A 12,339-nucleotide genomic window follows, 5' to 3' on the forward strand; every position below is an offset into this window, starting at 1 on the left:
CCTAAACCTGAATTCTTGATACCTAGCCTATACTCACTTTAGGATATTCTACTATGACTATATTTATACTTTTACGTAACACAGAAAAATCCTCTGGTAGAAGTAGTTAATCAAATATATCTTCTGAATCAAACATGAAGTTATATCTGGTAAGATCTCCATTTTTAATTTATTTGGGGAATTTAATTTCTTTCAAAGTGAAAAAATCTACATGAAGCAATATACTGTACACCTCAAATAAACAAAACATGTGATTAACCTGAATATCCCCATTCCCACACCAGGCTCCATAACAAAGAGGCTGTTATCCTTAATGCAGAGCTGCTGCAGGGCACTCACTAATTGGCTCCTGGAAGCCTAAAGGAGCAAACACACTTCCCCAGGAACCTACCAGACAGGGAATGACAGACCAAGACTACAACTCCAACTGGAAAAGCAATGGTAAAATTACTGAGTAGTTAGCAGACAATTAAAAATAGAACAGTATATAGTCACTGCTATAAAACATTCTTTCAAAATGTATCTCATAATTTTTAAAATAAGCTTTCTTGCTATGTACTAAAAACTACTCTGTCCACTCACTCCCCAAGGTGAAAAATCACGTTCAATGGTCAAGAACAAAAGTTCAAAGGCCTCTTCCTTGAAGAAGCATTTCCCAATCTCTAGCAAGCTCTTCCTCTCCCTTTTCATAACAAACCGTACTCAACACAGTTCACTCGGCCTGGATTACTGGTCATTGCTTACATATCCCTCTCCCTAGCTTAGAAGGCTACTTGTAACCTATGAATCTCATCATCACCTATCCACCTCCAGCCACCGTAGAGTTTTACAAACATGTTTGTTGAAATGACCTTTAAAAATTGGCAATCTGAATTAAGTTTTATTCTGGGTAAACTGATCCATGTAATTGCTATTAAGTGGTATTAGCACTTTTGTCAGAAAGACATCTAAGCTTAAAAATATAAAATACATAAAACATTTTAATTTGTTGTATACTATACTTAAAGTAGTTACATAATACTGTACTTTAACATTTATATTAATTTGTATAATTTACATTATAGTTATTATCCGTTATATGATGTGTGTGCATGTGTGCATGCTCAGTCCACTAAGTCATGCTGGACTCTCTGCGACCCCACAGACTGCAGCCCGCCAAGCTCCTCTGTCCATGTAATTTTCCAGGCAAGAACACTGCAGTCGGTTGCCATTTCCTCCTCCATGGGATCTTTCCCACCCAGGATAGAACCAGCATCTCCGGCTCCTGCATTGTCAGGCAGATTCTTTTCCACTGAGCCACCTGGGAAGCCTCTGTTATATTATACTGAATTGTATTTAGCATATCAAATCAAAGATAAATAATTTATCTTTAAAACATAAGTTCAAGGAGACAAATGTCAAATGTCTGAATCCTAATATTCTTAGAAACCAGCTAAATGCATATAAGGAAGACGATTTCCAAATCAAATAACTGCTTTAATTTCTATCACCAGCAGCTATTTAAAACACTCTAGCCACAGGTAACACTACCACCACAGGTTAAAATACATAGAAATAGCAGCTGTATTTAAAAAATTAAAGCTTTATTATCATGAAGGGTAACCACAGGTGATGTGGACACAGTTGTCCAAAAAGAAATGCTCTAAACATCGAAACAGGAGGCCTACAAAAGTGGTGCACAAAGAAGGGAAAATCATAAAAGAGAAGTTATTCTCTTAGTGAGAAACTGACAAAAGGGATCCAAAGTGGGCAAGATTTGGTAAAGCCAAAGTCGCTGGAGAGAAATGCATGTAGTAATTACAGTGTTAAGATGAATACACTTCAAATGCATTAAGTCCATAAGCAGTTATAGAAATGTGCATTCTTGAGTTCAAAGAAGCCAAAGTATTTTCCAGGTTTCAAAAACAAACTCTCATGAACTGTTATTAGGCTGATACTAAGTTCCTTGTCTCCAATAACTCAAAATACGTAATTCCTATTCTCTAAAAACAAAATTCTAAAATAAACAAGACAGCATCACATTAAAAACACAAAAAACTCAAACCTCTTCATCAAGACTGAAATGCCAAGTTTGATTCAAGGACTAAAGATCTGACATTGCTACAATACAGTTTTTGCAGTACTGTGATTCATCAAATTTAAGACACTGATTAAAGACACATCACTGAAATGATCCTCCTTGTTTTTTCTCCTTTACCAGTCCCCCAACATCCCTCCCCTACACATACATACACAGACACATACACATGCAGAATGGTCAAATCCCATCTATGTTAGTCCAGAAATGTATCTCAGAGATGTTCCCTTCTTTCCATCCTCACTGCCAAGTGACCTCTATCAAACTCTCACCTCAATAATCATGGTAACTTCCTAACTTGTTCTCTTGCTCCAAGGCCTCCTCCCTTCTGCCACTCCTGGCCCCAGGAAATCCCCATGCTACAGAATACCGAAGATATTACTCTGATGGTATCACAACCCAATTTAAAAATCTTTCATAGTACCCCAATGCTGATACAATGTCCAGTCCTTAGCATGGAATTCAGACCTAATTTTTATGTGCCTGTTTTGATGAGCTCTTAGAGCAGGATTTGTATCTTAATAACCTCTGCTATCCTTATATATAGCAAATATGAAAGTGAAAGTGTAGTTGCTCAGTCGTGTCCGACTCTTTGCAACCCCATGGACTGTAGCCCACCAGGCTCCTCCTATATCCCAGCGCGAGACATAGTTCTATTTTTTTCATCCAAAAATAATGAAAATTGAAAACATCATTTGATTATCAGATCTGAAATTTGGAAAAATTCATCCTGATGGACTTGAGCAGACAACATCGAGGAAGCAATAGAATGAATTAGAAGACCTGCAAGGGCTTTCTTCATATTCTTAACCTTTAGAGTATAGCATGTTTTAATAAAGGCTTACAGACTGGGAGTTTTCTGAACCAGATCTCCACTCATACCCCAACAATTTCAAATTTACATAGCAAATATGAGACCAAGTATCTGAAATTGAGACTATCTAATCTCAGACTTAAAGGTACCCTTAAGAGCATGATGGGAGGGACCCTTGCATATTATGTAAAAACCAAATTGATGAAGTCCTCTCTGGCCTAGATCCTGACTGTTTTAAAGCCGTCAAAGAAAGTGGACTGCCCATTTGGAACAGGTAGTTTTACTCAACAGCCCATAGGTGAAAAATAAACAGAATAATCATCTAAATTTAGAGCCTGGTGGGCTACAGTCCATGGGGTCGCAAAAAGTCAGACACGAATGAGCGACTATGCACAGCGCACAGTACAAATCACAGAAGTTATGTCTTTCTAATGTATTGTTCTCAAAGTTCATTAATGGCAATTAATGAAGATTATTAATCTATATGTAACAAGCTTCCTTGCTTGTTGATTTTACAAAGAAATAATTCGAATTCTATCTTAAAGCAAAAAATTACATATTGATTTATAAAGAAAAAAAAACTACAAATTAAGGTCACTGGAATATAATCTTAATATTTACCTATCAGAAACTTCAAGAAGACTTACATTCTACATCTTGTATTTGATCATATCATAACAACCTGTTCTCTTTAACTGTTGGACTCGCTATGTGTTATCCTGTGTCCACTGCCTAAGAGCTCGTTAATTACCTAAACTATATCTCCATAGGTCTTGTTAATTACCCGTCTCCTGTCTCAGAGGACCTTGTTAATAACTTGTACAGTCTCTCTAAAGAGGTCCTAACAACACATTAAAATTAAAGATGCTTTTCTTTTAGCACCTGTCAAGTGCTGTAAATTGAGAAATTTTCACATCAGTTTATTAGCCTACAGTAGTTTTTGTGGATTTTTTTTTTTTTTGGCTTGTTTTCTTTTCTCAACAGATTCTCTGTGTATCTCAATCTCTCAGCTCAAAATAATAATAACTTAGCAAAGTTTGTCCTTTTCTGTTAGGGCTTTTTTTGATTTCAATTTTGACGTCTATAAATATCAATTTGCATTAGTAAGTTAGCAAAAGGATAGCACGGTTGGTATCTTCAAATTAACCCATTGGGAGATGTACCAATTAATGAGAGCTATTATAATGAGTATTAGGATGACAAAGGGTAAAAAAGTTTCAAGTCGTATCTGGGGAGTTAAGCATAAAAGTTCTAGTTAGTGTTAAGGGAACTAACCACATCACATATTCCAGGCTCCCAGTCATCGTTTCATTAGATACATTCTGTAAATCCCTGGGCACTAATGGATTAATGGCTCTAAAAATCATCTCAAAAGTTTTTGTTTTCTGTCTCATAAATGAAGTTACAAATTGTCAGCTGTGTAAAAAAGATTTCTAGGCTGCCATGAATAACAGGTAGATTACCTTTAACATTAGACAAATATGGACAAAAAGTAAACACTGCTATTAAAATAAACCTTATGTGGGGTGAGGTTTATTAAACCAAAGACTGTGCTTTAAATTTAAATAGGAAAAAAAAAAAGTTGTAAGGAACATTATAAAAACGATGGCTTTAAAACTATGAATAGGGTCTTTAGGATGATTTGTTTACTATAACTTTGAAAAATAAATACATGAGTCTATTTTTTAATGGACATGTTATACAACTTCATAATAATTGTTACATGCTCAAAAACCTATGGTGATTTTTGCTGTGAAAATTAGAAACACATTTAAATATATACTCTAGGTAACTCATTTTTTTTGTTTTTTGCAGCTTCTAAGAAAGGCATGTTACAAACATCAAAGGTACTGGAAAAGACCCTGATGCTGGGAAAGACTGAAGGCGGGAGGAGAAGGGGACAACAGAGGATGAGATGGTTGGATGGCATCACCGACTCAATGGACATGAGTTTTGAGTAAACTCCAGGAGTTGGTGATGGACAAGGAGGCCTGGCATGCTGCAGTCCATGGGGTCGCAAAGAGTTGGATACGACTGGGAGACTGAACTGAGCTGATACCATTATGCAAAATTGTATGTACGTATGATAAATATGAGATCTTGATCTCAGACATTATGCACTGCCCTAAAAAATAACTGGCTTAAGTTCAGAGCTAAGAAGTGGACAGATTCCTCCACAGCAGATACTGCAAAGGGGAACGCAGGCATACACACTCAAACAAAGTCAAGGATACTAGGAATGTTATACAACATACCATTAAGTTCTCATAGCACAACTAAGAGTTTGTTTACATGGTTTTCACAACTACAATAAGGCAGAAAATAATAAGGGAAAGCAGGTTCTTTGTGCAGGTCTTAAAGAGGATGTTCCCAAAACAAAGCTCTCTGGTAAAAATATCTCGCATAAGGTCTTGCTCTTTGATGAGCTGCCTCTAACCTCTAACAGCATTAGCTCATCCTACAGAGTAGGCTTAGGTTCTTGACTATATATTTTTTTAAAATTTCAGAATAAGACATACACTACAAATTTTTTCCTTGTATGAATGACTTCCCTTAACCAGGAGGAGTTCTTCAGTCCTAAACTGGAACCTCAGAAGAATACACATCACAATTGGAGATTCTCTTCAATTTCTTACAGGTAGTGTACAAACATAAGCACGTTTTTTAAATGTTGTTCGTCATGACTGATGCCTAGGTATCACCTGAATCCTAAAAAACAATTCATCCACAGATGCCATAAATACTCAACAGTCAAGACATTCCTGCCTGATCTTCAACACCTACTATACTTTAGTTGTTTCTTAGCCATTCGACCAAATATATACTCCTCTCAACATCCCTGTTTAGTCAAGCTGATCTCCTCACTGATCCCTCTACTTACTCAGGGCCCTGCAGACAAAGCTAGTATGACTAAACTGTCCCTTCAACTATGAGTTTACCAGTAAAACTCCTGAATCCTGTTCGTATATAAGTACTTACTGAACTTTCATGAAATAGATGATGTAATTTAGATCAACAATTTTTAAGCCTGAAAATCGGCAAGAAGTCTTTTTTTTTTTTTAACACTGACTTTTATTTCTGGGCTTAACCACTGAAGATTCTAATTTAGCCTTGCAGTAGGACTCAACTGAGATTTAAGCAAAACAAAACAAAAAAAAACCCAGGTGCCTCTGATGATCAGCACTGAGGACCTGCAGTGATCTGGGTGCTGCATGCATGTGCTCAGTCGTGTCTGACTCTTTGTGACCCCAGGGACTGTTGCCCGCGGGCTCCTCTGTCCCTGGGGTTTTCCAGGCAAGAATACTGGAGTGGGTTGCCATTTCCTTCTCCAGGGGGTCTTCCCGATCCAGGGATCACACCTGTATCTCCTGCACTGGCAGGCGGATTCTCTACCACTGAGCCACCAGGGAAGCCCCCGGGTGCTGCAGGCACCCACAAAAGAAGATACAGCACAACTGCTCGGCAGTTTACACAGGTTAGCTGGGAAAACTAAAACCGAGACAGAATAAACACTGTCCGGCAATTACGTTCTGTATCAGCAGAATTCCACAGAAGGGAACACTATATTATCAGTCAAGATAGGATTAAAGAGTTTTCAACATCAAGGATAGTCTGAGGACACTCAGAGATGAGTGAAGAGTACATTCCACAGCTGAGCCAAGGAATGGAATTGGCCAGGCTTACAGAGACCTCAGGGTAGAGAGGTGCAATAAGGAAATGAGCCCACCTGGAACAGAAAGGTGAAGTACAGTAAAAGAAAAGCTGAATAGTTAAGAAAAGCCTAAAATACAATAATCCTTGACAATCAGAAACAGCCGTTTGGGTTTGGTGTTGCAAACCAGTGATGCTGGAAGTGTTTTGAATTAGGCTTCCTTAAACAGAACAAGAGGCATTATGGCCTAAATGCTAAACAACAATGCTATGTGCTATAATACATAAATGCAAACATCACAGTAATTTAATATTCTGAAAATTTATTATTCACAACAAGGTTCAGCAGTTGTTTATGAGGTGGCCTTCCACATGCATTCAGGGACCCTATCTATGGCTCTCCAAAGACCTCCATCTAGTTAGTACAGGTTCAGCAGATTATCTGTGTAAAAGGTCAAGTAATAAATATTTTTGACTCTGTGGGTCACACAGTCTCTGTCATAACTACTCAACTTTACTATTACAGCACAAAAGCAGCCACAAACAAATGGGCAAGTTGCATTCCAATAAGACCTTATTTCCAAAAAACAGGAAGCAAGCCAGATTTGGCCCACAAGCCTAGTTTGCCAACCATCTGTCCAGGGTATGGTGGAACAGAGGAATGTGGAGGGCTGTATAGAAGGTTTTCATGGACTAGCCCTAAGACTGGTATACAGTCATTCCCTGGTATCTGTAGGGCATTGGTTCTAAGACCCCAGATTGCTCAATTCTCTAGATGTTCAAGCCCCTTATATAAAAATGCCTAGTATTTGCATGTAACCTACACACATCCTTCCTGTATACTTTAAATCATCTCTAGATTATTTATAACACCCAACACAATGTAAGTGGTATGTGAATAGTTGTAAACACTGTGTAAATGGCTGCCAGCAAGCAACAAGATCAAGTTTTACTTTCTGGAACTTTCTAGAATTTTTTTCCCCCAAATATTTTTGACCCAAGATCGCTTGATTCCATGGATGCAAAGAACCCAGGGATATGGAGGACAGACCATTCTTCTTTCCCACTAAGCCTTCAGTAAGCCAGAACTTGGTCACCTGTCCCCACCTAAGAGAACAGTCTAGCTGTGACTCTCTTCTAAAAAAAAAAAAAAAAAAAGAAAAGCAAATCTGCTTTGGTGAACATACTTACCTATTTCCACTTTCCAGAGGGAAAATAGCCCAGTGTTGAAGAATTAGTCGTGAACAAATTATTGAAAATGGTATAACAAACATTCAGGAATACTGGTTTTGGGAAAGTTAAATATTGCTGATGAAAAAACAATCACTATTTTTTTTTAAATTATTTAACTGTAGGGTTAATCACATAACATTAACTGATACTGATGCTGCTAAACCACCTGTGATTTATAATTAAAAACAGGAGCAGCAGCAATTTTAAAACACAAACAACTCAACACCAATAGTTAACTGATAAAACATTCTTCTTAAAACTGTTAGAATTCCAGCTACACTTTCACATACATGTATAGTAGGACTTCTACAGCACACCAAGTGTTAGAATGTCATCCAGACTTCTTAGAGCTGGCATCCAGGACACACACACTACTGTGCGCTCAAGCCCAGTACTCTTCTCTGGGTCTGCAGCTAAACCGTGCTTCTTAACTGGCGGCACTCAGGCTAGGACATGATTGAACACTGCCCAGTGGAACAGCAGCGGAACAAGTGATGGGCACCACTGCCAGGCCGGGCACATAGACACATCCACGTGATCCTCCACTCTTTTTCTCTGTTGCACAGCCTTGGGGGACGCACATTAAACAGCAGCATTACAAGGAAGGAGCCTGGCTCCTGAGCAACCGTGTGGAGCCAAGAAACAGCGTGGAACAAAGCACTCACGTGTCACGCTAAGGAGGGACAGACTTCTACTGGAACAAGCCAGTGAGATCTAAGGTTGTTTACTGCAGCTGGTAACCTATCCTAACTGTTACAATACAGAATTCTTAACAAACTTCAGAAATGTGCCAGTCAGAATATGAATATTACCTTTTAGTAGTCCTTTAAGACTCATTTAGATTTCTATCATCTTTTGTTGTTGTTGTTCAGTCACTAAGTTGTGTCTGATTCTTTTGCAATCCCATGGACGGTAGCCCACCAGGCTCCTATGTCCATGGGATTTCACAAGCAAGAATACTGAAGTGGAATCATGTTTAGTTGTATATAAAAACACACACATCTGCCTTTATGGATCTGTTGCTGGTCTATCAGAAAGACCTTCACAGCCCATACTGAGCTGGAAGCAGAGGGCTAAGGGAATGAGGGGATGATACTAGTATTTTAGGAAATCCATCTGCTATACCATATGCATTTATTCAAAAACTGCTTTCCAATATCTGTTACCTACTATTATGCTGGAGATTAAGGGTTAAAAGGTGAATGAAAAGGAGGCTCTGTCGTCATGTTGTTCATGGAGGTGAGAGGGGTAACGTGGTTAGATTAGTGAATAGGGGGACACCCACAGAAAGGAAGACCTAGGGAGGACCAGGCTGCAGCACAAGGAACAGCGACCTCTGTTCAGAGAAGCGGGGGTGGGTAAGAGGAAAGAGACTGAGAATTAGCAACCACGGGGAAAGGGATTTCAAAGAGCCCTACTCTTTGTTGAAGCAACCCAACAAAAAGCTAGTTCATTTCCTCTGTTTTACGTAAGACTATGGGATCTATTCCAAGAACAGAAGCAAAATGCTGTAACTTTTGTGATTACTAGGTGATTTTGTCAGCTCGACTTTACTTACAAACAAATAAAAACTCTAACTTTCAAGAAAGTATTCCTTAGTACAATTTTTTTGGCAGAAGGAAAATTCTCCAGTTGTGATCATACACATTATTCAGCCAGAGGGTAACAATATGGTTCCCACATATCTGCGATCACAGGGAACCAGTTTACTCAAAGAACAAAATTCAGTTCCATACCTACGTATTTCACCCTTCACTTTGTTCATCTTTCTCACAGACATCAGTCACAGGAGTCCCGAAGACTCTGTAAAGAGATCTATTTAGCATTACTGGAAAAAAAATAATTCACAGCGCGTGTCCTAGTGATGTGAGTCTATAGTTTCAAAAGTGCATTCGGTTTGGATGTTAAGGTAAGAAATTGAAAATGTCCAATATAACTGAGGAATGCTACTGGAAGGAAAAATATGAACAGACCAAGCTATCTTAACTATATCCTTTCTAACTCCACTTGAGACAAAGTTGCTTTCCAAAAATTCGAATTGCATTATCTTCCTAGATCTATTTATAGTCAATCCTTCTATTAATTTATCTCTAAAAGACACTTGCTCCTTGGAAGAGAAGCTATGACAAACCTAGACAGCGTGTTAAAAAAAGACATCACTTTGCTGACAAAGGTCCGTAGAGTCAAAACTGATTTTTCCAGTAGTCATGTACAATGTGACAGTTGGTCCATAAAGATGGCTGAGTGCTGAAGAATTGATGCTTTTGAATTGTGGTGCTGGAGAAGACTCTTTAGAGTCCCTTGAACTGCAAGGAGATCAAACCAGTCAATCCTAAAGGAAATCAGTCCTGAATATTCATCGGAAAGACTGAGGCTGAAGCTCTAATACTTTGGCCACCTGATGCAAAGAGCTGACTCATTGGAAAAGACCCTGATGCTAGGAAAGACTGAAGCAAAAAAAGGGGGTGGCACAGGGTGAGATGATTAGATAGCATCACCGACCCAATGAACATGAATTTGAGGAAACTCCAGGAGTTAGCAGAGGACAGAGGAGCATGGTGGGCTACAGTTCATGGGGTCAGAAAGAATTGGACACGACTTAGTGACGAAACAACAACAAACCCCTTTACCGCAAATGTTTTCCATTTACCACGGAGATGGTTTGTGACGTAAAAAGGAAGAGTAACTTCGCAGGAATCTACAGATGTTTTTGTCTTCATAGTTGGCATCTTACGAATATGAAGAAAAGAAAATTTTAAACCTATTGTTTTTTCATTACTTGCAATCATTTTATACATATATCATCTTGCTGTTGTTCAGTCACCAGTTGTGTTCGACTCTTGCGATCCCAGGGACTGCAGCATAACAGGCTTCCCTGTCCTTAACTATCTCCCAGAGTTTGTCCACTGAGTCGATGATGCCATTGAACCATCTCACCCTCTGCTGCCCCTTCTTCTCCTGCCCTCAATCTTTCCCAGCATCTGAGTCTTTTCCAATGAGACAGCTCTTCACATCAGGTGGCCAAAGTATTGGAGCTTCAGCATCAGTCCTTCCAGTGAATATTCAGGGTTGATTTCCTTTAGGATTACAGCTTTAATTTTGACAGACACAGCATTAATACTGAAGTAACCCAAAATAAAGCCTCAATTTAGCAAAATACCACACTCACTTTTAAAACATTAATTTTTAAGTTCATGTAAATAGCCAAGTGTAAGGCAATTACAAATTTGAGGACACCTATTTTTCCACATACTGCCATAATTTAAAAATCATTTTCCTACCATGTCCCATTGTTTTCGTTTTTCTTTGACTCTAAAATTATGTAAATTATCCAATCTCTAAGTTATCTCAGATAGTTCTTGGCAATAACTTTGTTCAGAAAAAGTTCAGTTGAGGGGGAAAAAAGCAAATACATTTCTATTTACCTCTGTAGTTTCTTAACACAATATGTGAAGTATAGTATGTAAAATACCAACATGAAATATTTGAGAATAGCATATCAAAACCATGGACTTCTCAATAAAATATTAATACCATATGATAAAAACATATTTCTTTGAAGTATAGTCTATAAAGAAAACTGAACAATACTTTCCAAAGCTACAGTGAATACCCATTTATTTTGATAAAAGAAGACAAAAGAAATACTAGCTTTCCCTGGAAAACTCTAAATGCATGTTTTAAGAGATCAGAAGACAGGCAGGAGATCACAAGCCTAAAAGGGCGATTATTAGTACTATTTTCTGTTTATAGTGGGACAAAACAAAGCAACGTTCTTGAACAAAATATGACATGGCACCATATAAAACGTAACAGCAACCACTGTTTACGGGTTCCCTATTTGGGGCCTGGCTTTATGCCACGTACTTTATCACTTATCGTCCCCCAACCCTACTGAGAATGTCTCCTTTTCCTCATTTCAAAGACAGAGATGCAGAAGTTGAGAGAGGTCACAGAGCCACTAAGCAGGCTTCTCGCTGGAATCTGACCACCATACGTTCTTGACTCGGGAAAGAACATCTATGTTTCAAGGCAAACAGTCTACCATGCTCCTCCATGATAACTGCATAAGATTCCAATACATTCATCTTATTTTTTGCTTGAGGTTTCCTTAATCAGCTATTCCACCATTCACTTCTGCAAAATGCATCATCTTACTTAAGCCATACAGTTCCAACCTGTACTAAGGAATTAGAAAAGTACTATTAATATAACTGAAAACTCAAGGATTTTGACAATCTAAACCTTATCATGATAGATTATTTCTGTTAAGTCATCATTACAGATACTCTGTGATGTATTTATAGTACCCCCAAGGTTCACTGGATTCCAATAAACATTACTCCAAATAGCCATTTAATAAGGATGCATGTGCATGCTAAGTCGCTTCAGTCATGTTTTACTCTTTGTGACCCTATTGGCAGTAGCCCGCCAGGCTCCTCCGTTCACGGAATTTTCCAGGCAAGAGAGCTTGAGTGGGTTGCCATGCCCTCCTCCAGGGTGTCTTCCAGACCCAGGGACTGAACCCACGGCCCTTCAGTCTCCTGTGCTGGCAGGTGGGTGC

General features: G+C 38.5%; 1 protein-coding gene across 2 annotated transcripts in view; it reads right to left on the reverse strand.

Annotated features, from left to right (window-relative positions):
- The window catches only part of RAB11FIP2 (RAB11 family interacting protein 2), a 44,288-nt gene that overhangs the window by 23,173 nt on the left and 8,776 nt on the right, over positions 1-12,339 (reverse strand). Inside the window, exon 4 of one of the 2 annotated variants that reach the window (XM_043925514.1) lies at positions 10,742-11,958. The exons of the other annotated variant lie outside the window; for it this stretch is intronic. Within the exon in view, the coding sequence (XP_043781449.1) occupies positions 11,934-11,958 (25 nt within the window). The 3' untranslated portion in view covers positions 10,742-11,933. Of the gene's footprint in view, positions 1-10,741; positions 11,959-12,339 lie in introns of those variants that run through there. 2 annotated transcript variants of the gene reach the window in all.

Source organism: Cervus elaphus, chromosome 15 (assembly GCF_910594005.1).
Source record: "Cervus elaphus chromosome 15, mCerEla1.1, whole genome shotgun sequence".
NCBI classification, from domain to species: domain Eukaryota; kingdom Metazoa; phylum Chordata; class Mammalia; order Artiodactyla; family Cervidae; genus Cervus; species Cervus elaphus.